The following is a 27788-nucleotide window of genomic DNA, read 5'->3' as shown; positions in this document are numbered from 1 at the left end:
TGGTAATAGCAATGGGGGTGTGAAAGGTTGCATCCGCGCCAGGCACAAACAAACATTCCCAACATGACAGGTATAACTCTAACTCAAAAAGATTTCATAACCTGCTAGCCAAGGCTGAGAATGCACATATAGATTATAGAGAGTACTAGAGACAAGCCACATCCCACTACCAGCTACCACTTACCCTCACTTGCTGAAACTACTGGAACTACCTACTGGAATTGGAGGAGACTCCGACGAGAGGGGACGGTGGGAGACGCGAACGGCGCACAGAATCCGCCCAAGCGGTGGTGGATTCTATCCACTCAACGTGGTGAAATCGACTCATCATATTAAATCGACACGCGACCATCCTGGTCAGTCCCCATATTAAGACTTAAGAGAGACAGATTCATGCAGTGACCAGGATGTCCGGACTTGCTAGACCCAGTGAGGACATGGACAATTTACAGTAGTGCAACTCTCTGTTTCCACCGCGTGCGGTTCAGTCTTAGGTACCGAGGGACACCAAAGTAGTAGTAGGACGCGTTGCATTTCAGCCAGTGTCATGATTGTGCTGTCGGTCTCACTCTCCAATGGGTCTTGCCTCGGGCCCGAGACGACAGATTTCCACATGTGCTTCGGCCGTCTCCAACCGACAAACGTTAGATGGATACTCTTACAAAGTTACAACGTCCGTTAAAGTCAATTGGAAACGTCATATTAGCTGTCAATTGCTACTTTCCCCATGGTCGGTTATCAGTAGTACGCAGACTACGGACTGACTCTATGGGGTGGACCTCGGAACCTGGAGCTGGAGAGGAACCATTGCAGGATGAGAAGGAGGGGGAAAGATGGATGGATTCCTCGATTGAGTCATCCCAGATCTCAGTTCTCAGATCGAGTGCGAACACACACCGCCAATATGTTTGCATCTTGACTGAACCCAGAACTTGCTTATGCGCCTTGTACATGTACCTGCATCTCTCGTGCAGCCCGTCACGTTTCCCCCTCTCACGTTTCTTGCTTTTTCTTTTTTACATTTCTTTTCTTTTTCTTATATGGACCGGCGGTCTGGATGAGCATGCTGCTCGTGGGAGAATCTTCCCAGCCAGCAGGGAGACGTGTCCAATATGGAGTAAGTCATTCCATGAATGGGGCAGCTGTGGACAGGAACACTGCATGAGAATCGGTAGGAATCCGCCTGTTTCCAGCCGTCAATGACCGGCTACTACTAATAATAATGAATAATTCGACGTAAGAAGCAGTTCTTCCGTTGCAGCTGAGGCTCGTCAGCTGATCCGCCGAGGGTCTTTCCCTCCTTACGTATATTTTACTTACATACATAGCCTCCAATCGGTATTGGAGATACCAAAACTGGTACCGATACCCACCACCCGCACCACTCATACCATACCATACGACTACTAGGTACTATACTTATCCTCCTCCATCATTGTGCAGGATACCCACAGTAAGGCCATAATGGAGAGCCCCATTGAGAGATAATATATCGCAGATAAGAGCAGCCACACACAGAGAGAGAGGGAGAGGCAGAGAGAGAAAGAAAGAATGAAAGAAAGAGGAAAAAAGGAAGAAAAAGACTCACCGAAGAAAAAAACCCTCAGGCATACACACATGCACACCACGAACTACAATGAAATCCCAACCCAAGACCACCACCACCACCAACTGAATTTCCCTCAATGCCACGCTCCTCCCAATATTCGCCCCATCCACATCTCAAATCCTCAAACAAAACAATTTCACACACACACACACACACACACACACACACACACACATCTCGCTTCAGCCCCAAAGAAGGCAGGCAGTTACACCACCAACCTCCTACTACTACCACACCACTGTCTCAGATCCAACCTTATTGACCAGCGCTACACCCACCCCTTTCTTTACCAAGTTACACTTATCCTCCCCTAGCGTGTAGCACCATCCAACACAAACCCACCCCCTCCCTCCCTCCCCTTCCCTACCCCCAACTTCTTTCTCCATCGTTCGAAGGACTCCTGACGATCCCTGGTGTCTAGACTCGAGACTAGAGACGGATGGGTTGTAGCCCAGCCCTTTTCTTTCGCTGTTATTAGTAGTACTTGTGGGCGGTGGGGGTGTTTAGTTTAGTGCAGTGCACTTTAGTTCTTTTTAGTCTAGTCTAGTTGTACCGAGTCAGAACTAGATACAATAACCAGAATGATGGATCGGGGGCTGGTTTCCTTGATTGCTATCCTGTATGGGTGTCCTCCGTACTGGGTATTGGATGTATGCATGTTTTCGTATTTATCCTCTAATACTTACTACTACTCCATACTACTTCTATATTCTCTATACATAGGTCGACATATATGATACGACCTTACATACTTAGTAGTATGTAGAAACCAGAATAATCCTACTATTCAGGGAGTCTAGTATCTGCTGTACTAGCCAGCAGCATGATAATTGGCTCCAGTTGTATTGAACTGAACTGAATTGACTTACAAGTAGCATATATACTTAGTTTGGATACTACGTTACTACTTATCTTACAACATAGCTCTAACAACAGCTACTTAGTACTTACTACATACTATCAGTAGACAGTAGACAGGACATTCATAACAGCATCAATTGCTTAGTAGTGTTCATGCTTCATAGTATAGACATTTCCTGCCCGCCTCGAACATAGTAAGTACCGATAAGTAAGTAAGTAGTAGTAGTAATAATATCTGAAGTATCGAACAACCAATCCCAACGCCATCCTTTCAATTACATGTGAATGGAATGTTGGAAAAAAAGAACAATATAGAAAAGATAACAAGCAAGGCACACACCACCACCATCCATAAAACTACATGTTCCTTCTCTGCAACTTATCTCTCTCACCTTCCACCCCCACCCAACAAAGCTCCCAAAAGAGGTAACTAGTAAGTAGGTAAGTAGTAGGGGTCTAGAGGTCTAGACCATACTACCCTCTCACTCATTCATCCTCCTTCATATCCATATCCTCATCACCGCCATCGTCATTGAACAATCCATCATCATCATCCTCTTCGCCCCCATCGCCCCCGGTTGTGGCCCCTTCGCCCCCTCCTCCTCCAGCCACCACCGCCCCCTCATCCTCATCTTCATCCTCATCATCATCGTCAGCCACCCGCCGAGTGACCTTGGCCCGACGCCGCTGCACCACATCCTGCTCTTGTTCTTCTTCATCCTCGTCATCATTCGCCCCAGTATCACGCATCGCGTGATCGTCATCCTCATCATCACCTGCCCCCGCCTCCTCGTCGTCATCCGAATCCACCACCATCTCACTACTCTTGTACTTGCTTTGCTGCGCCTTACTGCCAGACCGACGTTCCAGACGCCGGCGCTTCTTCGGCACCGCCGCCGCTTCGCCATCGGAGTCCGGTTCCGAGCTCCTCTCTCGAGAAGGAGAATCGCCCCCATCATTGATGAAGTCGTCCTCATTGCGCTTCTTCTTGCGCTTGGACGACGTTGTCCTCTTCTTGCGCTTAACCTTGGTGCCCGTCTCTGACTCCGTGGTAAGTTCCGCTTCCTCACGCGCACGTTCTTCTTCCGCGCGCTGCTCCGCCAGCCGCTGCGCTTCCTCGATCATGCGCTGCCGCTCCTCTGCTACGCGCTGTTTGCGCTCGCGCTCTGCTTCCTGCGCCTTGCGCACTTCTTCTTCACGCTGACGCTTTTCGGCTTCGCGCGCCTCGCGCGCTTGTTGGAGCTTGGCGGCGTTCTTCTCCTCGTATTCCTTTTGGCTTTGGAGCGCGCGCTCAAGTTGCTTGAGGATAGTGCGGCCCATGTTGGCGCGCTGTTCTAAAGCGCTGGATGGGTAGGGCGGGTTCTTGGCCTGTGATACCCGGTTGAAGGTTTCCACGGCTTGTTGGAGACCCTCGGCGGCGTCTTGGACGTCTTGGACGGTCTTTTGCGTTTCCGGGAGACTGTAGGTGAGGGAGGCGATTTGGTTCTGCACGAAGGCGACGTTGAATTCGAGGTGGACTTGGCCCGGGGCGACGGAATGGGCGCGCTGCGCGTAGTCGAGGGCGGTTTTCATGGCTTGCAGGTTCATCTCTTGCTTACCCTTGGCGAGCCAGACGCGGCCGAGGCAGGCGAGGATTTGGGCGTCGCGGGCGCGGTCTTTGGATAGTGCTGCTTCGTAGTGTTCGATCGAGCGGGAGTATTGGCGGAGCTCGGCGTAGACATGGCCGAGGTTGAGGTAGACGCTGGCGTCGCGTAATGTGTCCCGGACCTTGGAGAAGATATGAACGGCGGAAGCGTGGTCCTTCTTGTCGTCGACGAGGGCGATGGCAATACCTTGAGCGGCGTATGCGTTGCGAGGGTCCAGTTGGAGGGCCTTGTCAAAGAATTCCACGGCTCGCTCGTACATCTTGCGCCGCTTCTCTTTGTCCTGGTCGCTGTCACGTCGCATGTCGCGGGCTGTGGACAGGTGGATGTTGCCCATGCCCGTCAGGGAGTAGCGGTCGTGCTTGTCGTAGTACTGTAGGGTGTGTTTGTAGTGGCGCTGTTCGTGATCCTCGGCCAGGTTGGCTGCCCGCTTCTTGGACTTGCTGAGGTACCAGCCGAACAGGGCGCGCACTTCCAGGTTGGTCGAGTCGGCCTCGTAGAGCTTGGCCATCTTCTTCGGTCCCTCGTCCGTGGGGCTCTGGCGCAGGGCGATGTACGTCAAGCGTGCATTGGCTTCGGTGTAGTCGGCGTGACGTTCTAGGAGACCCTGGTACACCTTCTTGGCTTCTTCCGGCATGTCGGCTGCCTCGTAGGCCCGGCCCAGGTTGAAGCTGATGGTGGTGACGAGCGCGTCGGTATCGAGCTCGCTTTCCTTCTCCTTGGACCGGACGCAGGCATCCAGCGCTGTTTGGAACATGGTCCGGGCTCGTTCGATCTTTTCGGCTTGATACAGGAAGCATCCCATGTTGTTGAGGAGTTGCGGGGGGAGGTGGACGCGGAGAGCTGCCTTAACTTGCTCTTCATCCTCAACGCCTTCAGGGCGCTCCTCCTCTGCAACCTCTGCCAGCTGCATCTCTTCCAGCTGGGTGAGGCACTGCATGCTCTTCTCGGGAGCGCTCTGCTCGTACAGCCGGGCCAGATAGACCAAGACGGACTCGTCGGGCGAGATCTTCTTGGTCTCGTCCTTCCAGAGGGCGCGCACCGATTCCAGAAGGTTGATGGCCTTCTTGATCTCGGCCGACTTGTCTTCCTTGCTGCCACTTCTCTGCGCCGCGAAGACCTCCTCCGCATGGAGCGCACCGAGCAGGACCATGCATTCGGCATTCTTTGTCTGCTGAATGATCTTTTCGAGGCGGAACTTGGCTCCATCGAAGTCCTTGTTGGACACTTGCATCTGTACCGTGCCGAACTTGGCCGGGAGGTATCCCTTTTCACCACCGCCACGAGCCTGGTCGGAGCGGTTGTAATACTCCGCAGCACGCGTCAGGTCGCCTTCATAGTGGGACTTCCGACCGAGGAGATACCAGCCGTCACTGGCAATCTGCATGACATCGGTGTGTTCGATGGCCTTCCGGGCCAGGGTCTCAACGGTTGAGTATGACTTCCGGAGGAGGAAGTACCCGCCAAACAGAGAACAAGTCATAGGATATTCCTTGTCCAGCTTGAACGCCTTCTGCGTGTACTGGGTCATTGCCACCTTGTACAACGAACCGAAGGCCGGGTCTGTCGTGGCATGTCGTGAACTGTCGTAGAGATAGTATACTGCGAGGAGAATGTTGGCAACCTTGGAGTCAGGGTTCTGTTTCGCAACAAAAGATCAAGCAGTTAGTAAACAAGAAACTGGTGGTGAGTCGAATCTGCGTGGAACTCACCAACGCCAAAGCTCGCTCCCAAGCGACCTTGGCCTGCTCTTTGAAGCCCAGCTGCCACAAGCAACTACCGATACCAATCCGCGGGTCGGGATCTGTCAAACTGGGCATCTTCATCAGAACCTTCTGGTAGCCTTCCAGGGCCTCAGCATATCGCCCAAGCAAGTACTGCGTTCTGGCGCGTCCAAGAATGGCCATCACATTCCGACCGCCGAAAGCCTTGGAGGACTCATCGAAGCACTTGAGCGCCTGCCGCAGCGACTCTACCCTCTCGGATGTATCAACGGTACCCGGACGAACAGGACGTGGAGGATGTAGCGAGGCGCGCAGCAGTGATAGGACACCTCGCGCCAGGAACAGAGGAGGGAATGCGGGATTCAGTCGCGAAGCCTCGTTCAGAGTCGACGTCGCAAGTTGGAGATAATGATCCTTCGTCTTCGCCTCGGTGTACAATTCTCCTTCGGGGGCGACGCGGGGGGCATTCCGACTCTTCAGCATCAATAGCCAGCAAACCCATCCCAGCAGACCGAGTTTCTCTTTGGTGGCTCCGTGGGCGACCGACGCGAGACCTTTGTTGAGGATGTCGATGGCATGATCGAGTTGCTTCTGCTTGGCGTACGCCAGCGCAATCGTGACCCAGAAGTTCTTGGCAGCCTTCTCGTTCTCCAGCAGTGTGCAGAGTTCGGTTGGGTCATCCGGAAGGATCTCTAGACTGACCTCGACTTCACTGTCGAGGGTGGACGCGGGAATGTCGATGGCGGAGGGAATGTCAGAAAAACGGAGATTGGGCAACGAGTTGGCCGCTGGAAGAGAATCGCCATTCGTGCCATTGGCGTGGCCGTTCTGAAGGGACGCCATGGCGTGTGCGGGCACTGCTTTGAGCAATGTGTTGTGTTGAAGATGGGGCAATAGGGAAGGATTGCGACTGTTTCGGAGAGGTGAAAGGAGCTTGGCTCGTAGTTCAGCTCAACTCATGATCGGGATGAAACCAAATCGAAATGAGGGAGGAAATGCAGACGGAAGAAGTGCCTTCTTGCTGGAAGATTAGCAAGAAGAGCGCTCCTAAATTTGAAGCAGTCAGAAAGACAAAGTCTGTGGTTGCAGCAGACTGAGATCGATGCTTTCTGAAGCGCTCCGGAGGTTTGGCATGAGAGAGAGAGAGGCTGGCCGGGCCGAGTTTACACCGCCACCGCCCACTTGCCAGCTGTGGCTTGTCATTCACTCACCCATCCTCCGTATCTCTTGTGTCTACACAATAGTTATTGAGAGTGTATTCAAGTCAATGAATTATGGCAAATCATTGAGCTCATGGTCATAAGTGACATGCGAATAGGACATGTGTACTATTGAAATCTTGTCGATAATTAGCGGTTCTTTCAATACACCTGCTCGGTGTTATATATGGATTACACCAGAAAGCTATATGAATATCGTAGAAAAAGAGATTGAAGACTTCCTGAAACCACGCCCAAAGCAACACGAAGAAGGGGAGAGGCATCTATCCGAGTGAGACCCATCTTGCCAGTCAATAAATAAAATCATAACAATACTCTAAGCGCATCAGCTCATGTCATGCAACGGGTTGATTAGAGTGTCGGTCATAGCACGTAACGGCAACGTCGACTCAAGGCCGAAGAGGTCATTCCCACATTAGAATCCCAGTAGCTTGGGCAATTTACAGAGGAACACTGCGCCTAGAAGCACCATGAAGATCCGGCCAACCTCGGCCCAGTGTCCCAACCGCACATGTGCCTCAGCATACCCTGCAGCCGCGGCAGGCTTGCGGTCCTCGAATCCATGTCCAACCTCAATAGACCCGGCCAGCTCGGACGGAAACCTCCCCGTCTCGTGGTACTCCTCAAGTAGCTGATCCTTCTCGGTCCAACGCTCGCGGAGCCAGGAGTCGAACTCTTGCTGATCGTCCAGAGGGATCTCGGATACAGCAAACCGTCTCCAATGCATATTCACCGAGGTGGGCGGTCGCCCTTGCAGATACGTCGACCGAAGGGTAAAGTACTTGTCAGGTAGACTGCCCTTTCTGTTGAAGAAGTAGTTAGTGGATGTGCCCATGAGTTTGCAAGCGAGCGTAACGAGTACTTACGGAGGACCTTCGTAGGCTACGGTGCAGTCATAGACCCACTCCACCGTCCCGCGCAGCTGCTGTAGACAGAAAAACAAACCAGTGGAGCGGGGCAGCAGCTCATGCTTCAATGGAGACAGTCCCTGCTTTGCGGCATATTCGGCACTCCGCCGCCTGGTGTTGATGGATAGGTTCGTCCCCTCGGGAAAGATCAGTAGCCACATGGGGTCATATTGCGGGGACCCTGAATGTGATCCCGTATGCTGAGTCTTTAGCTTCTCCAATCGATGTTGCAGACGGGGCTTGTCGGACAACCATTTGCGAGCCATGAAGATAAAGCCGTAGAAGGTCATACCTTGACCGATGATGGGGATGTACTTCAAGGATTCCTTGAGGATGATGAAGATGCGGCCGTGCATCGTATTTGTGTACGCCACCCACCACAGATAGATCCAATCAGTATACACCTGGTGGTTGGCTATGAGGACCAACCGCTCCGGGAATTGGGTCTTTAAGCGCCCATCCTCTGCGACGTGGACCTGACCCCGTACACTCTTGTCACCGCTGACTCGCACAAAGGTTGGGCAGCCCCATTGTGTGAGAGCCGTGATGACCAAGCCAAAGGACTGTTTTGTGTATGCCATATAGGAATAGTACCAGTCTTTATTTATCAAATATAGAGGGGAGCCGATGACCTGGGTCGTCAGGATGGCGACGCAGCAGCAGTTGAACCATGTTGCCAAGAGTAAAGAACGGAGAAGTTGCATCGCAATGCCATGCTTTAAACGGGGTTCCTCATTCTGACTGTCGGAGAGCTGCTTCGTTGAGGCGGTTGTGTGATTGAGCTGGGGGTCATGCTTTCGTTGTCGAACCTCGGAGGTATCCATGATGGAGTTTGTTGTTGCCGACGAGGAGTTTCACGAAGGGACTTGTAAGCCGACTATATAAGGATAAAGTTCTAGAGATAATGGAACTGGATCGGGCACTGATTAGCTTTCCCACCCTTGGATCACGCGAGCAGTCCAACCAGATGCAGCACACTGTACCGGGAAAAGCGGTGTCTGCCGGAAGGCCAGCAGTGTTTGGTGTAGGATCAAGAGGTTGATGGAAGCCGTACTTGCACAGGGCGGTAATGATATTGAGGGAGAAGTGAACGTGGAATAGATTCAAGCCATGTTTTGGGGGGTTATGAGAGAGGGAGAGAGAGAAAGAGAGATGGGAGAGAAGTTTGGTTCCTGTCTCGAGGGAGCAGGAAGCTTGAGCCGGAGCACAAGCTCTCACAGTTTCAATAGTGCGTGGGCGCATGATCAAGATCTCCCCAGCCAAAAACTACTACGTCAGTTGGCCCGGCCCTCCCCTCAAGGCGGTCAGCGAAGATCTGGGGGTTTCGATCGGCATCACGTTTGCATGATTCTTGTCGACGCTTCGGAGAAAGACGAGATTAAATTTCTCCTCTGTGCATAGTTTCCTTTTTTTTTTTTTTCTATACATCTCTCTGTTATATGATTTTTTAAAACACCACAGAAATTGCAAGACCATAGATGCAAATGTCTGCTCCTCTCAACTAAACCTGCATGTCAGGTCCCGCGGAACTTTCTCTCACATGCTGGTTTGGGACGATGAATCAGACCTAGATTGATGATGTGCGCGCCTCAGCCATAAGCTAGAAACGAGTCTCGAAATGAGCTGATATCTGACTTCTAGAAGAGCCTGCATGGTCTATTTTGTTATTATTCAATTTCAAAATGCATTTCTTGACCATGCGACCACAGCTTGCTCAAGTCGGGCCTCCGGTTCGAATGCTTTGGGCTAGGAACTTTTCCTCCTCCTCACGATGCTACGAAATTAGAGATGTCGCAACTCTACCAAAACGACTGATACCTAAATACCAAGGTGTGCGTCAACGCAGTATCGTCTGCGAAACATCCTAAAGCCCTTCTGTGGTATGCTGACCTGCTTGTGCGTCCCGAGCAGAATCCCAAGTGGGCGATCTCCTCTCCCTCCAATGGCCAGCACCCCCGCGGAATATCTTTGTCGTGAAGAAAGACTATGCTCCGGCTGTTACTGCTTCTTTAATTGAATTTGTCAAGTAGGGATCCCGGAAACTGGCTGATCGAGAAGTCATGGATGCTAACCGCTCACCCTCAATGTAGTCACGCAACGTCTACCTACCCATCGGCCTCGATTATTCTAGAACCTAATGTTGCAGAGGAAGTACACTCGTCACTTCAGTCGCCTGTTTACACCGCCCCTCTAGACCAACTACGACCGGCATTGCATGATAAGGTGGATCTCACCGTTACTCTCGGAGGAGATGGTACGATCCTGCATGCCTCGTCCTTGTTTGCCACGTGCTACAACGTTCCGCCGGTGCTGTCATTTAGCATGGGAACCTTGGGCTTCTTAAGCGAATGGAAATTTGCCGAATACAAGCGCGCCTTCCGCGAGGTATACATGTCAGGCGCCGGAGTTGGGGATCGCGCGACGGTGCTGGGGGACCCTCGACCGGCCTCGGTCGACGAAACGCTGGATCTGGAAGCGAATCCTACTGGATGGTCTTCGGTACGGGGGAAGTCGATGGGCTTGACGCGCGGGGCCCGGATCTTGATGCGCAACCGACTGAAGGTCGGGCTATTCACGGCGGACGGCAAGCCAGTCCAACGGGAATCCACATCAGCAGCCATGCCAAACGTCTTGAACAACCAGGGAGTGTACGTCATGAACGAGGTGCTCCTACATCGAGGCAAGGAGCCCCATCTGGCCGTGCTGGATGTCTATGTTGGGGGCCGGTTCTTAACGGAAGCCGTGGCCGACGGAATTATTATCTCGACGCCGACGGGTAGCACAGCATACAGTTTGAGCAGTGGAGGCAGTATTGTGCACCCGCTCGTGCCCGCGGTTCTACTGACACCGATTTGTGCGCGGAGTCTAAGCTTCCGGCCCTTGGTGCTGCCATCCAGTACCCCGATCACGCTTCGACTGAGCGAGAAGAACCGGAGTCGTGAGTTGGAAGTCAGCATTGACGGGGTGAACTTAGGGCAAGGATTGACCGCGGGGATGGAAGCACGAGTATGGGATGAAGAGATGCGGCATGGCAAGAATGAATGGCAAGGAGGCGTGCCATGTGTCATGCGAAGAATCACCGGTGGCGAGGCACACGATGGATGGGTTGGAGGCTTGAATGGATTGCTGAAATTCAACCATCCATTTGGTGAGGAACGCTGATGAAAGAAATTCACCATGGTTACACAGCACATATACTTATACGAACATACTGAAGTGCGTGGCCTGGAAGAGCAGGAGGAGGGTGGAGGGGGGGGGGGTAAATCATGTAGCATATAGTTAATGAACAAATCTGTATGAATAGACACAGTTATTCCACAATGACTTTTGAGTCGAGGAGGTGCATGAAAGAAGCCTTAGTTCCATCTGCACATGCAGCAGCACCACAACTGACATGGACTTGTTGCTAACTTTGCTGAAGCGAGCTGTTGGTCTGATCCAATCAATTTCAGCGCAGTTGGGCTTGACCTGGAAAAAGGGGCGGGAATCAGGGCCGGTGGGCCTCCCTTTCTTTGCGACCCTCTTTCTCTCTCTCTCTCTCCCTCTCTCTCTCTTCTTTCGCGCTGTTGGAGACTCGAGAACACCGACCCGTGGGTCCCTCTCGATCCTAACTGGTGGCTGTTATTTGACCAGGATTCAATATGCAGGGTATGTGGTCTGTTGGTTAGCTGGCTGATTAGTTAGCTGGCTGGCTGCCGCGTGCATTTTCGTTGGTGAGAATAGGATTTAAGATTTCCTATCTACCCTTATGAATTGATTAGGGACCGCAAGGAGACACTGAGGAGCCCTGAATAGCCTCAAAACTAGGAGGGTTTAACAAATAGCATGGCTTGTCGGGGCCATTCGCGGATGATGTAATTTGGTCCTGCCCATTAATCAATCTGATTCCACTGCAATCGAAGTGGAGTGGCTCTGGCGTACGCTTTTTCTGGCTCCCCTTAATCTGGGTCCCGTTGGCCAAGTTTCTATCTCCGATTTGACGCATGCATAGTAGTTTGTTAGTAAGTTGGGAGGAAATCAAGTAAGTGCCCATCAATCAATCAAAATCTATATAGGGATTGCGACAGTAAGGATGCAGACACCTCATTGCTTGAGGGGGCCATTGGAAACAACCCTTTATCACTCAATTGGCCTCTTCTAGGGTTAGAGTTGAACTGATGCCCATCCATCCCATTGGATATGGACCACTACTTGATTTATTGCTTCTCGTAGCTCTACTGGCAGTAGAATACGTAAGGGTACTTGTCTTCCTAGAATCGAGAGGTTAATTGTGCATCATCGCAATCAGGGGAGAGAAGAATTGTGTTGTTTGCTGCTTCGGATTTAGCTTTGTATATGAAACCTCCCAAGACATGTCCACGACAATCCATTATGATTAAAGTCAAGGACCCATCGATCGTTGTTTGGTGACCCTTCTCCTACCGTCTTTATGGTCAACCAAGTTACCAACGGGGTTATCGAAGTGGTTCATTCCAGGGGGGGGCCCGAAGACTGCATCTACTTCTACCTAAATAGTGATTGTTAGTTTGTCTTTTGCTTGGTCGCTTTGCTTGTAAAGTAGTCAATTCCTCTCCTCCTCCGCTTCCTTGTCCTTTTGCCTTTACTTTCCTTCCCCCCAACTTCAATTCGATCTCTCGGGGCTTTTGCAGTCATCTGCCTCACACAGTTGAAAGAGAGAAGAAATCCACCCCCATCCCTCTAGAATAATAATATTCTCGACAAGAGTAGAGCCGTGCGCCCCTTGGAGCCGCGGGTGGTGAAACCTCGAGTGCCTTTTGTTCAACTCAACGGCCGGCCTTCCCTTTTTGCCGCCTCCTGTTGGTGCTCCTTCTTCCTACTCCCTCTTCTCTTCCTCTCTCCCTCTCCCTCTCTCTCTCTTCTTCTCTCCCCCTTCACGTCTTTCATCTTCCTTCCTTCTCCTCATCTCTGTTTTCTCCGTTCCTCTCCTCTATCACATCGTGACTCTCGTTTACTGTTTGCATCCCCGCCACCTCCTTTTCATCTGAACCCCGGCACGCCTCGTGTACTCTACTCCCCTCTGCCATCGCCTGCATCTCTCCTGCATTGTGTACTTTGCCGCCCTGGTTGGTATCTGCTGGTCTCACCGCGCCTGGATATCGGGGTTGTCGCCTTCGAGACGTGCAGTTCACGCTCGGAGCTTCCCCGCGGGCGCGAGGCTTCTTTTCTACGTGAAGACAGGCCTACAATTACCCCTCAAGGTATGTTCAGATTGTTCATAAGCCCTGTTCAAGTTTCCTTTACCCCATCTTTATCGTCCCGCTGGTTAAGGGGTGGATTATAGTTCCCTTGGGGAAGAAGAGGCTCTACCGCATCCACGGGTCACCAGATTGACAGACCCAGCCTTGCGCATGCCACAGTTCTCATGCTGACTGGCCCGCAGTGAAGTTGCATATAGAAAATACTTTGGGTGTGTTGTCGGGACCGCTCCCCCTTCTCCTTGTTTGCTCCGTGGATTTCACGGTTGCCCCCCTCATTCTCTCTTCCCCCCCTGAGGAAACCCCCCTTCCCCCTCCGTCGGGAGTTCCGCGTCTCGGTTTCCACTCCGGCCCAGCTTAATGGCCTCTTATGAAAAGTGAGCCAGATTGACATCTTCTTGTTCCCTTCTTTCCTACCTAAACCCTCCACACCCCCTTTGGCCTTTCAGCCCCCCGATTCACTCACAGGTTCCCTTACCTGTGATCAATTCCGGGCGCTGCTGACGCGGCCGCAGGATGTACTCCCCAGACCAGTTCATGAATCCGGGGCCTGCCCCCCGGCCCCCAGCCGACCGCCCACAGCTCAACCTGCCGTCTAACCCCTCCAACAACGTGGCTACCTCCTTCAGCCAGATGAGTCTGAATTCTCCGAGCACCCCCGGTCCGGCCAACCTCTCCCTGTTCCCCAACACGAGCACCCCTACGCTCACGCGCACCAAGACCGATCAGTCGGGCGGAGGCGGCGTCACCGTCATCAAGGAGGGGTATGTTCGTTGCAAGGAGGACAAATTTCTGGCGACATGGAACCAGCGATATCTGATCTTGCGCGAATTCCGTCTCGACTTTCTCAAGAATGAGACCGGGAAGATCGTACTTTCCATTCCGCTGACGGCGGTAACAGGCGTCTCGAGATCGGAGGATACTCGCATGGCTTTCGAGATCATTCGTCTCGCCAACCCCAAGGACGTGAATTCGAAAACCGCCGTGATCACCCGCGATGTGCCCACCAAGAGCATCACTTGCGAAGTCAAGAGCGATGACGAGATCTACGATTGGATTGATAAGATTTACGAGCGCTGCCCTGGTATGGGAGGGGTGAGCAACCCCACGAACTTCAGCCATCGTGTTCACGTCGGATTCGATCCCCGCACCGGCGCCTTTGTTGGCTTGCCGCCAGAGTGGGAGAAGCTCCTGACCGCGTCCGCAATCACCAAGGAGGATTACAAGAAGAACCCCCAGGCAGTCATTGAGGTGCTGGAGTTCTACTCGGACATTAAGATGCGCGAGCAGAATCCTCAGTACTACGCGGGGCTCTCCTCGCCGGCGAACCAGCAGGCGAAGCCATTCAGCAGCGCCGGGTCCGTGGGCAATTCAATTGCGCCCCCGAGGCCCCCGCCGCCTGCTCCCGCACAGCGTTTGGACAGCGGTGGCCAGTCGTACTCGAGCCAGTCCCCCGTTTCGTCTCCTTCGCAGTCCAAGTCAGACTCCGATCGTGCTTTGGAGCAACAGCAACAATTGGAGCGGATGAACGAATTGGCGGATAAGGAGCGTCGCCGTGTGGAAGAAGAGTCTCGTCGCGCACGTCAGCGGGAAGAGGAGCAGAACCGGCTCGACCAAGAAGCGTACAATGCCTCTTTGCCCAAGACTCGCGTCCCCTTGGCCAAGCAAGAGCTTGGTGGCTACGGCCCGTCCTCCGATGATCGTTACAAGCCAAGCCGCCCCGCTCCGCAGGCCCCTGGCTCCTCTCGCCAGGATCCTCCGCGCCAGCTGACTGCCCAGCGCCCTGCCCCGTCCGCTCCGAACGCCGGACAGCGACCTGGAGACTACGCCAATGGCTCTGCCAGATCTGACCAATCCTCTCCGAGCTCCAGACACCCAGCTCAGGGACAGTCGCCTGCACGGGCCCAGAACAATGGCGTCAAAGCGCAGCCGGCCCAGGGCCCTCCTCCCAGCAAGCTTCCTGCTCCAGTTCAGCCCGTGAAGCCCCTGAACATCGCGAACAAGCAGACCGCGAAGACAAATGTCCCCGACGGAGTCCGCCAAGCCGAGGCGGCCCTGAGCAAGAAGGCAGAGCCCCGCCAGAGGGAAGTGCGCATGTCGAACATGAGCGAGAACGAGGTTATGGATCGCCTGCGTTCTGTCGTTTCCAAGGACAACCCGAACGAGTCTTACAGCAAGCAGCGGAAGATTGGACAGGGTGCCTCCGGCTCCGTGTATGTGGCTCGTGTTAAGGAGCATGCTTCGTCCGGCGTGGCGCGTGAGCTTTACCGGCAGTACGGCCCCCGTACCCAGGTGGCCATCAAGCAGATGGACTTGCGCAGCCAGCCTCGCAAGGAGCTCATTGTCAACGAGATTATCGTCATGAAAGACAGCCAGCATGCAAACATTGTTAACTTCCTTGACTCGTTCCTGCAGGAGCAAAGCAACGAGTTGTGGGTCGTCATGGAGTTCATGGAAGGCGGTGCTCTCACGGATGTCATTGACAACAACCCGGTGATCCAAGAAGATCAAATCGCCACAATTTGTGCAGAGGTGCGTAAATCAAACATCATATATGCCCAGAGATTGATACTGATTTTTGAAAACCGCGAACAGACCTGCAAGGGATTGGCCCATCTGCACAGCCAGAACATCATCCATCGTGATATCAAGAGTGATAACGTGCTTCTTGACCGGGCTGGCCACGTCAAAATCAGTGAGTAGCCCCCCCCCCCTCTCTCGACTGTCTGACAACGATGAGAGATTGATGCTGACGATCTCGTAGCCGATTTCGGATTCTGCGCTAAGCTTACCGAGTCGAAGAGCAAGCGCGCCACAATGGTCGGTACTCCGTACTGGATGGCGCCCGAGGTGGTCAAACAGAAGGAGTATGGCCCCAAGGTGGACTGCTGGTCACTGGGTATCATGGCCATTGAAATGATTGAGTCAGAACCCCCATACCTCAATGAGGAGCCGCTCAAGGCGTTGTACCTCATTGCCACCAACGGCACTCCTCGCCTGAAGAAGCCAGAGAAGCTCAGCAAGGAGCTCAAGTCGTTCTTGAGTGTCTGTCTCTGTGTCGATGTGCGCAGTCGTGCCACTGCCGATGAACTGTTGGCCCATGACTTCCTCAAGCTGGGCTGCAGCCTCGCGAGCCTAGCGGAGCTGCTCCGTTGGAAGAAGAACAGCGGACAGTGATCAATTGTGGAGAGGAGAATGTGCAATGGCGATGCTGGTAGCCACGTGATCGCTGCCGGTTGCCTTGTTCCTCTTATGATTTACACCAGATCTTGTTTTCACGCACATATGGGTCACATTTACGCGCCTCCGGTTGATTTTTTTTTGCTGCCCCCTAACGACCTGCATTGCAACTCGATTTCTACTTGTGATATCCTCATTGCACAGCTCTGTCGTCTGCAGACTCGGCATAGGTAATTTGGCGTTCTTTCTTGGAGTCGATTCCCCTTTGTGATTCCTCTTACATTCGCAACTAATCTGGTTATCCAACCCTTCCGCTGTGCGGTTCCTCGATGCTCCGAACCATGCCTGTGAGACGGCACTTGTGCAGCTAATTCTTGGCTGCATCTGGGAGACAAAACAAAAAGGTAGATGAGAGATCCGAAACATACGATACATAAGAATATGTGTCTCCGAGTACTGAAAACGGGTAATGATCTGGAATGCTCTGGCAAATGGACGTGCATTGAAATTAACTGTTTTGTTACCCTCATGTACCTGGTCATGTCTGTTTCAATTGACGAGTCCATGAAGGAATACTTGCATGGTGAGCAGCTTTTTCACAGAAGCTACGTATGAACGGTATAAAAAGAAGAAAGAACAGAGAAGAGAAGGGGGAAGACAAAAAATACTGATGGTCGATTGATGCAGCTAAAGAAGCGAGCTAGAGGAGGGTACTTGGGAACCAGGGGACTTAGTACAAAAAAAAAGAGGATACTATATTTCTTTCTGTGATCATAATAACTACCAGCGGCCCACGGGTCTATGATAATAGTACAGTTGAATGGAACATGGAGCATGATAGCGTACAATCATAGGTATAGTAGAAAAGCAGGAAGACAGAAGAAGACAACGAAAGGAAAGAGCTATTCATAAACAATCATCGGCACCGGCAAGTACCACATCCAAAACAGGCAACATGTGCAACGTAGATTAACCAATCACAACCGCAGCCACCTACCATTACTTGCTTCGGGCCACATCCCCACATACATACATACATACATACAAGCCATAAATATAAAGAAACAAAGAACCAGCATCACACTTCCTCGTGAATGGGCACTTCCGTACACAAATCCCCAAACCGCACCCCCTTGAAAAGCGATTCCACATCATTAGTATCATCGTCACCACCAACAGATGGCTCATACCCCGCTTGCGTGAGCTGATTGATCCACTGATGCTGTGTCTCCTCGGAAAGATCTTCCCAGCGATGGACACCTGACTCGGTGTCTTCTGATGAAGATGATGAAGAAGATGGATCAGTCGAGTCAACGCGGAGGGTATTTGTCTCCGGATTGCAGTTAATCAGGAGCGATTGACGCTGCTGTTGCTGGTGCTGAGGATCACTCGAGGAGAGTAGTATGTCGTTCAGTGAGTGGATATGGGCGGGGTATTCTACTCCCGGGATGGGAGAATGCGAAGCAGAGATAGAAGGAATGGACGGAGAAGAAGATGAAGAAGGAGTAGAGGAGGTAAAAGGACGAGGAGGATCATAAGGGATAGCGACAGCATCGCGGATACTAGGTGGTAACCAGTCCGTAGCGCCGAGGTAAGGAGGCATGGCGCCACGGATCTCCGTGAAGGCCTGAAGGATGAAGCAGACAGTGAGGATGGAGAGAATGGCAGCGAAGCTGGAAGTGAGGTTTGTCCAAATTTCGGAGTCGCCGGGCATGGAGAGGACGTAGCGCGGGGAGCGGCTAGTCGGGGGACATGGGGATAAGGGGAGGGTATGGACGACGACGGTGTTGCCCATGCTGACTGAGGCGAGCTTGATGTATTGCGGGGGAGTTTCGGGGGAGACGGGGAGCGACGGGGGGTGGAAACGGGAGAAGCAGAGCTTGGTCATGGCGAAGGGGTGGACGTCGCGGAGGGAGGTGTAGACTTGGAAAGGACTGTAGCGGTTTGTGGAGGGGTTGAATTCAAGGGTGAGGAGCTCAATGGATTGGTCGCTGCCAGAAATGGCGATGACGGCTTGTTGTTGGTTTGTTGAGGGGTCGGGGCTGAGAAGGCAGGTGTCGAGACCGAGGCCGATCTTGATGGTTTTGCGGAGCCTCTTGCGGCGGAGGATGGATGCTTTGGCGCCTTTGGCTGTTGTGTCTTTGGTGGTGGTCGTGGTGATGGAGGAGGTGATGATGGCGGGGCGGAGGTCTAATAGGACGAGCTCACAGCCCTTGCGGTCTGGGGCATTCTGAAGGAGAAGGAGGCTGGTGGAGGAGAGGAAGCGGAGAGCGCGGAATTTGGGGCGCAATCGGGGAGATCCCTTCTCGGGGATGGGGGTGGTGTAGACGCATTGCACGTCGGGGGAGGCATTGGAGCGCGTGTCGGCAGAGACGGTGCAGATGCAGATGTCGACGCCGTTGGTGTAGGCGACGCGGAATTGGCCCTGGTTGTCGGGTAAGGGGATGAGATCGACGTCTTCAGCTTCCTCGTCGCTGTTGAGACGAATACGTCCGATCACGTCGGATGAACTGGGGGTTGGGGTCGCACTGAAGAAGACGATCTCGCCGGCCGGGGCGAGACCGGTAGCAATGGCGGCGACGCGCGGGGAGGTCGACTCGGATTGCCAAGGGGAGAGGCGCAGGGTGCGCTGGTAGGTGTCGGAGGAGGAGGCGGCAGCAGAGGAGCCTTTCACGGTGCGGAACAGCGATGCTCGTGAAAGCGCGGTGGTTTGTCCGTTGTTCGTTGTCTTCTTCTCATTCTCCTTGTTGTCCTTCTCTTTCCGGGTGGGATGATCAATGCGAAAGGAACGTAGATGCTGATTGTTGCCTCGTTTCTGCTCCGCCACGGAGCTGTTGATGCCAGCGAGGGCGACGATGGCCTCGTCGTCGGCCTGGACGGCGGCGAGAGAAGTCACTGAGTCCTCGTCACGCGACAAGTTGATGTCGACGACTTCGGAGATTTCCTGGCGCTTGGAGGTATTCAAGAGGGCCTGGAGAAGTGATGTGTTAGCACAGAGCTACACATAGTATCATATTGATCAAGGGGAACTTGCGATTTTGTTGCCGACGCCACTGCGGCCTTCACCTCCTCCTCCACCGACCAGCAGCAAGCCGTGATGACGCGGGTCGAAGTCGGCGGCGAAGAGCGGGCATGAGAGAGTCAATTTGGCCGAGGGAATGGAGGGAGCCATGTTGGGCGGGTTGGATCCCGGGGGGGGGAAGGAACGAGATTCAATCCCCGAAGGAAGTAATTATCCGAATGGCACAGGAAAGAGACTAAGTGGTAGGAAGGAGAGAAAGAGAAGAGAGAGAGGAAGAAGCGAAGAAGTGAAGAAGAAGCCAGAATGACGAAGCGGAGAGAATGTCGATCTCTTGGCGATCGGCCGAGGCTCGAATCGGTCTCGTCTTGACTTTATTACTGCCAAACAACTCTATCTTAAGTTCCACGGAATCATGCAATCAATGAATTGAATGTTGTCTAGGGCCATAGTTCGGCCCATCTAAATACACACAGCTTTCTTTTAATTTGAATTAGACACAAGTTCTCTCCATCTACTCCACCTCCTGGCCAGTGAACTCAGGCAGGCGCTTGCGCACATCCTCCCAAGTCTCCTCACCCTCCACCAGGGACTTGATCGCCTGGGCAATCTCGTCCTCGCTGGCACGAACCTGCTTGGTCGAGTCACGGTCACGCAGGGTGAACGTGTTGTCCTTGACGGACTGGAAGTCGACGGTCACACCGAAAGGCGTACCCAGCTCGTCGTTGCGCGCGTAGCGCTTACCGATACTGGCAGAAGAGTCATCCACACGGTTGGACACTCCCATGCGGCGCAGCTTGGTCGTCAGGCGCTGCACCAGAGGCGCGAACGACTGGTGCGTGGACAGAGGCACAATCAGCACCTTGGTCGGGGCAATGGCAGGAGGGAAGGATAGGACCTAGCAAATCATCCATTAGCATCACGAATCAACCGGAGGTAAGAAAACAGGATAGAATAGGGAGAGAACTTACACCGCGGGCCTCATCACCCTCACGGGACCAGTAGACTTGCTCGATCATGCTGTAAAGGATGCGACCAATACCGAATGAGGGCTCAATCACATTAGGCGTGTACTCGCGCACATTCTCCACGCGCGTGCGCTTCTCAATCTTGATCAGCTCCTTGTCCAGCTCAACCTTGCCGCCAGCGACGCCCTCAACTTCCACCTCGATCTTGCCGGTTTGCTCCAGGTCGAGCGACAGCTTCTCGCGCAGCTCCTGCGAGAGCGCGTCAATCGCCGCCGTCACGGTCTTGCCGTCCTTCTTGAAGCGAGGACCGAACTTCTTCTTGTCCAGGTCAATCTGCCACTCTTCGACCTTGAGGGGCTCCGCCCGCGTCTCGCGGACAACCAGCGGGGCGCCGGTCTTGTTCTTGTGCACGGTCAAATCGTAGGCACTGCGGTCGGCGCAGCCCACACACTCGATCCAGCCGTAGCTGGTGTGCAACTCGGCATCCCAGCAGTCGGTGGCGTAGTGAGCCATCTCGTTGGCCATGTGCTGGCGGAAGCGCAGCTTCTTGGGGTCTACACCCAGCTTGAGCAGGAACAGCTGGATACGGGCCAAGAAGTAACCCAGGGTCTCGTTATCGACCAGACCGATCTCAACGGCCTTACCGATGGTCATCTCCTCGGTCTTGGTGCTGCCGGACAGTTGGATGTCGCGGTTGAGCAGGGTCATCTTGACGTCCTTGACCTCCTCGAAGCGGGCGTGCTTCTTGCCACCCTGGGGGTCGACAAAGTGCTCGATCTCAGCCATCAGGAACTCACGCACCCGCAGCAGACCGGCGCGCGGGGAGATCTCGTTCCGGAACGACTTGCCGATGGAGGCGGAGGCGAAGGGCATGGACTGCTGGTTGAACTCGAGCAGCTTCTGGAAGTTGAGGAACTGACCCTGAGCGGTCTCCGGGCGCAGGTAACCGGGCATGTTGCTGCTGGGGCCGATCGAGGTCTGGAACATCAGGTTGAAGGCCACAGGGGGCAGAAGGTTGCCATCGGTGGTGGGGTTGCGGATGTCGTACTTGGCGATGATCTTCTCGAGTTCGGGGCCATCGAAGTTGTCGATCTGGGCGAGGGTCTCCTCGTACTCCTTGACAACGGCGTCATCCAGCTTAACCGCCTTGGTCTGCTTGACCTTCTTCTTCTTCTTAGCCTCCTTCTCCTCGTCCACCTCGACCTTCTGGCCACGGGCCTCCTTGTCGCCCTTCAGGCGGGCCTCGAGCACCTCCTCGACCAGGTGGTCGGCGCGGAAAATCTCGCCGGTCTTGGGGTCCTTGCACATCCAGTCGGCGAACTTGTCGACGTGACCACTGGTCTTCAGGATCTCGTGCGGGGTCAGCATGGTGCAGTCGACCTCGAGCATGTCCTCCTCCAGGACGAAGTGCTTGCGCCACAGATCGACAATGTTGTTCAGGACGGCGCAACCGGGCGGGCCATAGTCGTAGAGGCCGGAGACACCACCGTAAATCTCAAAGGAAGGGGTATAGAAGAGACGGCGGCGCAGCATGGAGTCCAAGACGGACCGGTCGACGACCTGGCCGGTCTTGGTGGAGAGGGAAGCCATTTTGCTGGACTTCTTTTTGGAGGACGACTGTGGGAGATGATGTCGCGTACGAGGGAGGGAGGTGGAAAAGGAACGGGGAGGAAGGAAAAAGGAGGAGGAGCTGGCGCAAGTGGGGGGAAGACTTTGAGCCAGAAGTTGGCGATGAAGACGATGCAGATGGCGGGGACAAAAAGACCGAAAAGAGGGACCCAAACGCGGCCGACACCTCAGGCCTCGCAGCCACTGAGCGCTGCTGCAGTGACTCATCCGCCTTGCCCTTTGCTCAACTGACTCTCCCCCAACCCTCAAGTGTGCCGTCGATGGAGGAATGCGGAGACCGGGGACCTATGCGGGGCTGTAATGGCCTCGAATTCTCTCCCGCCGTATTATCCTCCCTTTTTCGCCAAATAAACACGAAAGGAATCCAATTCCAGGTGATCGCGAGAAAGCTGAACTTCACTTCATTTCCCAATCGAGCCGCGCCCTGGCTGACTCAGCTGGGCTCGTTTCACCGCCGGATGAATCGTTGATCCGCCAGATTTTTCTGGATGGCCCAAACGGGTAATCCAATATTGATATCTTCATTTGCTTCAATTCAACTACACTCCATCGTTCACCTTAATTGCAGCAAACGATGGTCTCAAAGAAGTCTTCTCACCGCCCGCCTCCGGGTGCCGGCCTCGACGCGAAGCCCCGCAACAAGATCCAGCGCCAACTTCTCCATATCAAGCGCAAGCGCGCCAAGGACTCTTCTCGCCGTGCCGAACGATATGCTTTCAAGAAGGAAGAGGCTAAGAACCCCAAGCTGAAGGAGGAGCGTCTGAAGCGCAATATCCCCCTGACTATCGACCGCAAGCGAGTCTGGGATGACGCCGGCAGCGACGTCGAGGATGGTCTGGGATTGAGTGTGGACGTTGAGCGCATCAAGCGGCGCAAGCAAGAGGAAGAGGAAGAGCTGAACAGGCCCTTGAACGAGGACGAGCAATCCTCCGACGCCGAGGAAGGATCAGGGGACGAGGATGATGACGACGTGGACAGCATGCTCGCCAGCAGCGACGAGGAGGATGGAGACGACAACGACGACTCAGACTCCGACTCCGGCAAGAAGAAATCCACAAAGTCCTCTTCCTCCGACGAGACTCGCGGCCGCAGCAAATCGTCCCTCCCAACAGCTACGGAGCGCGCAACCAGCCCCTCGCAATCAACCAAGAGCACCAACCTAAGTCTAGTCCCCGACGCCCTAGCCGCCAAATTCCCCGCCCTCTTCAACATCGAGAATCCCAAGTCCCCCAAAATCCTCATCACGACGTCCCTAAACTCGTCCCTCCACCACGAAGCCGAGCTCCTAACCGATTTGTTCCCCAACTCCGTCTACGTCCGACGCACGCGCCACCGCTTCGCGCACCAATTCTCCATCCGTGAGATTTCCAAATTCGCCACGAACCGCAACTTCACGGCCGTCGTGATTCTGCGCGAAGACCAAAAGAAGCCGTCCGGCCTCGACATCGTACATCTCCCCACGGGTCCCATGTTCCACTTCTCCATGACAAACTGGGTTGAGGGCAAGCGCATCCCGGGCCACGGGCGCGCCACAGACCACTGGCCCGAGCTGATTCTGAACAACTTCCGCACGCCCCTGGGTCTGTTGACGGCGCACTTGTTCCGGACGTTGTTCCCGCCGCAGCCGGATATCGAGGGCCGGCAGGTCGTGACGGTGCTGAATAGTCGCGATTATCTGTTCTTCCGCCGTCATCGGTATGTGTTTCGTGAGAAGAGGGAGACGGAGAAGGCAGTTGTGGGTGCGGATGGAAAGGAGATGAAGGGTGTGGAGGGGATCCGAGCGGGTATGCAGGAGTTGGGACCGCGGTTTACGTTGAAGTTGCGCAGAGTTGATAAGGGGATTCAGAGAGCTAGTGGGCAGGAGTGGGAGTGGAAGGGGCAAATGGAGAAGACGAGGACGAAGTTTCAGCTGTAGTTGTTTTTTTTTTTTTTTGTCTTCTCTTTTTCTCACTTTCTTACTTGATATATATTTACCCACAATTGCTTGTTCTGTGTCTAGCCTGTTGATGTTGTGCTCGACTGCATTGGGTTCGGGGCGTTAGGATAATAAAAGGTATTCTTCTGTTTGTCTGTTCACTTGCATTCTATTGCTGTATGTACGTTGGAGATATCACAACTATATAGTCTGTGCGAGAGAAGAATAGATACAAAAAGTCTGAACTGTCTTCGCATTGGAGTTTCATATCTTCAAAGCATAAAAGCCCAGGCGGATTTCACTCCCATCCGCGGTATGGTATAAGTGATAATAGTAATCATAAGGTCATCAGTAGAATAAGAACGGTTACAAGGAGAGAGGAAAAGGGAATATCCACACATGTTTCCTCACGTCAACGGCTTTCGACCCGTCACGATCTTCAACCTCGCACTAACTCGATACATACCTTGCAAGACCTCCGCGCGTACCTGGTCACACAGTTCGCGCACTTCCTCTGCCAGCCAGCCATATGTAGTGGTCAGGGGGCGCAAACTATACGATTCCAGGCCCTCCAGTAAGGCAATGAGGCCCATTTTGCCGATGGTCCGGTCATGCGGCGACTCGGGCCACAGACCGATGGGAAACGTGTACTCACGGACATCGACATCGATGAACCCCTGGTCACGGAAGAGCGCGGGCTGGAGATGGCTCAGATCGCGCAGATAACCTGCCGAGTAGTCTGCGGAGCGGAGCGCGGAGGCAAAGAAGCGGAGGTAGGAGTTGGGCGGGATGGAGGTCATAGTTTCAGCGGCGAAGTCGGTATCTGCGACTTCGAGGTAACCGCCGGGAGCGAGATGCTCGAAGGCTTGTTGGTAGATAAAGGACCAGTCGGGGAAGGCGCCGGAGAGGCCGCGGAGGTGGATGAGGTCAAAGGGGGTGTTGTAGGCCCATTCGTCGCGGGCGTCGTCGAGGTGGAAGGAGAGGTTGGGGAGGTCGAAGTGGCCGAGGGCGTTGTCGAAAACGCCGATGTCAGAGGCGATGATGGTACCGTTGGGATAGGCATGGCTCATTTCAATGGCCCAGTCACCGGGACCGGTGCCGATGTCGAGGATGCGGGGGGCATTGGTGACAATGGGGGCGGAGGTTAGATGGCCGTTTAGGAGGATGAGGTAGATTTGGTGGACGATGTTCAGACGGGTTCGTTCGGCTTCATCGTTGGGCATATGGTATGAATCGTTGCAGTAGCGACGGTTATTCTCTACGTAGATGTCGAGCTGGTGTGTCTCGTAGGATTTGCTGGTGATGGTGGTGTATGGTTAGCAACTCCACTGGGGAGGCTTTGCAGGATACCAAGAAAGGTATTGCATACATGGATGCTTCGTCCGAGTCTAAATCTGACTCGGAGCTGGACTCGGGGGCCCTAGGAGGCTTGGTCCATGGTTGCTTCTGCGCATTCTCGTTCTCGTCGGGCTCGACGATTGGCTCGTTTTGGCCCAACGGCTGGAGATCTTTTGCCTCCATGACATGACGAACTTGAAAGTGGTGTTCGGTGAAGAATACGACGTGCTCGGATTTATAGAGGATCTTCTTCTCGAAGGAGGCCGATGTAAAGCCCGATCAAGCTTAGGGCAGCACTTTCTATAGCGATTCTCGAGTTGTAACCACAAACAGATTCATACGAGGCCGTCAAACGTGTGCCACGAGTGCTGATAGCGAGCTTCACTGACACGTAGGAGGTGAATAGTTCATCGTCTTTGTTCCAGTCCAAGAGCGCAGGAAGGAAGAAAAAAAAAGCAAAGATGGCGGAAGATTCCGAGAATGACGCAGTTGGTTCAGAGTACTGGGTGACAAACACGGAGATTTCTCAACGGCTTGGGGCGTACGAGAAAATAGCACAACGTACCCCGGATGGTTGGAATATAGTACATTGGCTGACCTAGTGAGAGGACTCACCCAGGTGGGCTGTAAACAATGAGGGAGAGGAAGAGTAGAAGGCCGGAAAAAAGAATGGAAAGATGAAATAGAAGCTTAGAAGGGCAGTTGATCAGCGCAAAAGGCCGTGATAGACGACCCAAAGCCGCTGGACTAGTTCGTGCACAGCGCATGCTGAGAGGTCGAGAGAAGTCTCTAGACCCATCGATGCAGAGGCAGACTGGAAGGCCCCGTTTTGATCGACGGGAACGGGCCAATTCCTGTGGATTTCGACTGCAGTGTGCGACTAGCAAAGCACACGAGACGCCATGCAGCCAGCGGTCCTTTCATTTCCCCGTTCTGGCAGCCGGGTGGTCGTTCCCTAGTCCTGGGTCGATTTTGGTCCGATCGCCTGGCTTAGTCTAGGAACTGTCGGAGAAGAGACGAGACGCTTAGGCTGATAGGCTGAGCGGAGTTCTTGGGCGTATAACTTGTAGCCTTGTGAGTCTGTTTTTAGTGCAGTGTGGCGTCTGGCACAGCCCGGTGCTGATGCTGATGCTGTAGGGACAATGATGTGTATTTGGTTGAGCATTTCTCCGCATGAGGTCAATAGGTAACAACTTGACTAATAAGCAAAATCTAGTTAGTTAACTGTTAGATAATATGAGTCAGAAGGTGAGTCAACTTAGCGGGACGAACATGCAAGTAGATCGAGTGGTCCTATCCATGACAGAGACAAGGAAGTATACAGTGCCGGCAATGATGAAATGAATCGTTAGTATAAGAAAGAACCAAACCCACACACAGTAGAACGATGACCTCAAGAATAAATCACCATATCCACACAGCAACTATATTTCCATGGATATGAGTCCATCCCTCCCAAGTGGGAGCAGCGAAGCAAAGCAAAGCCGAAGCAAGTTCCCGTCGATGCATGAACCAGCAGCAGTAGTCCTGCACAGCACCCAAATCACGGAACAGGAACAGGAACATCACCAACCATCCGCAAATTCCACCATCACAGCTACCACTACCACCATCATCACCCCCAACCACATCCCCGACAACTCCTCACCCTCAATGTCCGCTCCTCACCGCCTCAAAACTCCCCGGCGCTTCCTCTTCATCGCCTCAATCGGCAATCCACGCCCATACCGCACGACGCGCCACAGCGCCGGACACATTCTCCTCGAAGCCCTGACGCCGCTCCTCCCACGCCGTCTGCCTCTCGTCGGCACCAACCCCAACAATGGCAATATAATCAATCCCCTGTTCTACAAAACTTACACGAGTCCCACATATATGAACGAATCGGGTCCCAAACTCCTCCGCAACTTCCAATCCTGGCTCTCGTCCACCCACACGGAAGTATACCAGAAGATCGTGCAGCCGGGGAATGTACTCGCCAACACCACCACCACCACCACCACCACTGCAGATGCACCAGCTGCAGAAGAATGGCACCTCCGCGGCACCGACCCCACCACGCTACGAAACTTCTCCCCGACACTAGTCATCCTACATGATGAATTGGAGGCGCCGTTGGGGAAAGTCCGAGTGAAGAGGGGCGGACCTGAGAAGGCGAGTTTAAGGGGTCATCGGGGATTGATTAGTTCGTTTGAGAGTTTGAGGGGGAAGGGGTTGTATCCTCCGAATGCGAAGAAGAGTGCTGGTGCTGGTGCTGGAGCTGGAGTGGATTTGTCGGTGTTGAGGATTGGGGTTGGGATCGGGAGGCCGGAGACGAGGGATAAAGGGGGCGTTGCTAAGTATGTTCTTGCTGAGATGAGTGCCGAGGAGTTGAAGGCTGTGAGGGCCGCCGCGGGACCGGTTTTGGAGGTCTTGGTGGATGAGTTATATAGGGAGGGAGCGGAGTGATTATTCTCCTTCTATACAACTCATGCCTATGGCTGGCTGGCTGTATGATATTGTTATTGTGTAACTATAGATAGATTAGATAGAGGTGGTTCAGAGATACCCTTATATAG

The 27788-nt window shown here is 53.6% G+C and overlaps 9 protein-coding genes across 9 annotated transcripts; 5 read left to right on the top strand and 4 right to left on the bottom strand.

Annotated features, from left to right (window-relative positions):
- Positions 1-2585: 2585 nt before the first annotated feature.
- ASPBRDRAFT_184688 (putative RNA polymerase II transcription elongation factor (Ctr9)) lies at positions 2586-7014 on the bottom strand. Its single transcript, XM_067620026.1, has 2 exons — positions 5826-7014; positions 2586-5752 (listed from the first exon to the last, which is right to left on the bottom strand). Exons 1-2 carry the CDS (start codon positions 6678-6680, stop codon positions 2957-2959), a joined length of 3651 nt encoding a protein of 1216 aa, XP_067476007.1. The 5' UTR covers positions 6681-7014; the 3' UTR covers positions 2586-2956.
- Positions 7015-7090: 76 nt separating this feature from the next.
- ASPBRDRAFT_46962 (lysophospholipid acyltransferase family protein) lies at positions 7091-8878 on the bottom strand. The gene is made up of 2 exons (XM_067625751.1): positions 7924-8878; positions 7091-7860 (listed from the first exon to the last, which is right to left on the bottom strand). Exons 1-2 carry the CDS (start codon positions 8787-8789, stop codon positions 7473-7475), a joined length of 1254 nt encoding a protein of 417 aa, XP_067476006.1. The 5' UTR covers positions 8790-8878; the 3' UTR covers positions 7091-7472.
- Positions 8879-9371: 493 nt separating this feature from the next.
- On the top strand, positions 9372-11210 carry ASPBRDRAFT_46959 (NADH kinase POS5). The gene is made up of 4 exons (XM_067625750.1): positions 9372-9545; positions 9607-9795; positions 9877-9991; positions 10056-11210. The coding sequence occupies exons 2-4, from the start codon at positions 9648-9650 to the stop codon at positions 11125-11127; spliced, it is 1335 nt and encodes a 444-aa protein (XP_067476005.1). The 5' UTR covers positions 9372-9545; positions 9607-9647; the 3' UTR covers positions 11128-11210.
- A 105-nt stretch (positions 11211-11315) lies between these two features.
- ASPBRDRAFT_313406 (uncharacterized protein) lies at positions 11316-11682 on the top strand. Its single transcript, XM_067622889.1, has one exon. The coding sequence runs from the start codon at positions 11360-11362 to the stop codon at positions 11639-11641; it is 282 nt and encodes a 93-aa protein (XP_067476004.1). The 5' UTR covers positions 11316-11359; the 3' UTR covers positions 11642-11682.
- A 2015-nt stretch (positions 11683-13697) lies between these two features.
- Positions 13698-16358, top strand: ASPBRDRAFT_199174 (serine/threonine protein kinase CLA4; the record flags this gene model as incomplete). Its single annotated transcript, XM_067621298.1, has 3 exons — positions 13698-15713; positions 15777-15876; positions 15946-16358. The coding sequence occupies 3 exons, from the start codon at positions 13698-13700 to the stop codon at positions 16356-16358; spliced, it is 2529 nt and encodes an 842-aa protein (XP_067476003.1).
- Positions 16359-17439: 1081 nt separating this feature from the next.
- ASPBRDRAFT_58086 (uncharacterized protein) lies at positions 17440-21938 on the bottom strand (the record flags this gene model as incomplete). The annotated part of the gene is made up of 4 exons (XM_067627851.1): positions 17440-17798; positions 17886-19305; positions 19904-20278; positions 20352-21938. The coding sequence occupies 4 exons, from the start codon at positions 21936-21938 to the stop codon at positions 17440-17442; spliced, it is 3741 nt and encodes a 1246-aa protein (XP_067476002.1).
- A 613-nt stretch (positions 21939-22551) lies between these two features.
- ASPBRDRAFT_199171 (rRNA-binding ribosome biosynthesis protein RPF1) lies at positions 22552-23892 on the top strand (the record flags this gene model as incomplete). The annotated part of the gene is made up of 1 exon (XM_067621297.1): positions 22552-23892. One exon carries the CDS (start codon positions 22552-22554, stop codon positions 23890-23892), a length of 1341 nt encoding a protein of 446 aa, XP_067476001.1.
- A 407-nt stretch (positions 23893-24299) lies between these two features.
- Positions 24300-25413, bottom strand: ASPBRDRAFT_58084 (class I SAM-dependent methyltransferase; the record flags this gene model as incomplete). The annotated part of the gene is made up of 2 exons (XM_067627850.1): positions 24300-25188; positions 25262-25413. 2 exons carry the CDS (start codon positions 25411-25413, stop codon positions 24300-24302), a joined length of 1041 nt encoding a protein of 346 aa, XP_067476000.1.
- Positions 25414-26664: 1251 nt separating this feature from the next.
- On the top strand, positions 26665-27678 carry ASPBRDRAFT_33327 (aminoacyl-tRNA hydrolase; the record flags this gene model as incomplete). The annotated part of the gene is made up of 1 exon (XM_067623108.1): positions 26665-27678. The coding sequence occupies one exon, from the start codon at positions 26665-26667 to the stop codon at positions 27676-27678; it is 1014 nt and encodes a 337-aa protein (XP_067475999.1).
- Between the last annotated feature and the right edge of the window lie 110 nt (positions 27679-27788).

Source organism: Aspergillus brasiliensis, assembly GCF_001889945.1.
Source record: "Aspergillus brasiliensis CBS 101740 unplaced genomic scaffold ASPBRscaffold_12, whole genome shotgun sequence".
Taxonomy (NCBI): domain Eukaryota; kingdom Fungi; phylum Ascomycota; class Eurotiomycetes; order Eurotiales; family Aspergillaceae; genus Aspergillus; species Aspergillus brasiliensis.
This window is presented reverse-complemented; position numbering and strand designations above follow the sequence as displayed.

Excerpts from the sequence above, each read along its gene's own strand:
- ASPBRDRAFT_184688 (XM_067620026.1), bottom strand. The coding sequence starts at position 6,680 with ATGGCGTCCCTTCAGAACGGCCACGCCAATGGCACGAATGGCGATTCT. Across the intron at positions 5,753-5,825 it reads GGGAGCGAGCTTTGGCGTTG|AACCCTGACTCCAAGGTTGC; the intron begins GTGAGTTCCACG and ends GTTGCGAAACAG.
- ASPBRDRAFT_46962 (XM_067625751.1), bottom strand. The coding sequence starts at position 8,789 with ATGGATACCTCCGAGGTTCGACAACGAAAGCATGACCCCCAGCTCAAT. Across the intron at positions 7,861-7,923 it reads GTAGCCTACGAAGGTCCTCC|AAAGGGCAGTCTACCTGACA; the intron begins GTAAGTACTCGT and ends CTTCTTCAACAG.
- ASPBRDRAFT_46959 (XM_067625750.1), top strand. The coding sequence starts at position 9,648 with ATGCATTTCTTGACCATGCGACCACAGCTTGCTCAAGTCGGGCCTCCG. Across the intron at positions 9,796-9,876 it reads ACTGATACCTAAATACCAAG|AATCCCAAGTGGGCGATCTC; the intron begins GTGTGCGTCAAC and ends CGTCCCGAGCAG. Across the intron at positions 9,992-10,055 it reads TCTTTAATTGAATTTGTCAA|TCACGCAACGTCTACCTACC; the intron begins GTAGGGATCCCG and ends CCCTCAATGTAG.
- ASPBRDRAFT_313406 (XM_067622889.1), top strand. The coding sequence starts at position 11,360 with ATGGACTTGTTGCTAACTTTGCTGAAGCGAGCTGTTGGTCTGATCCAA.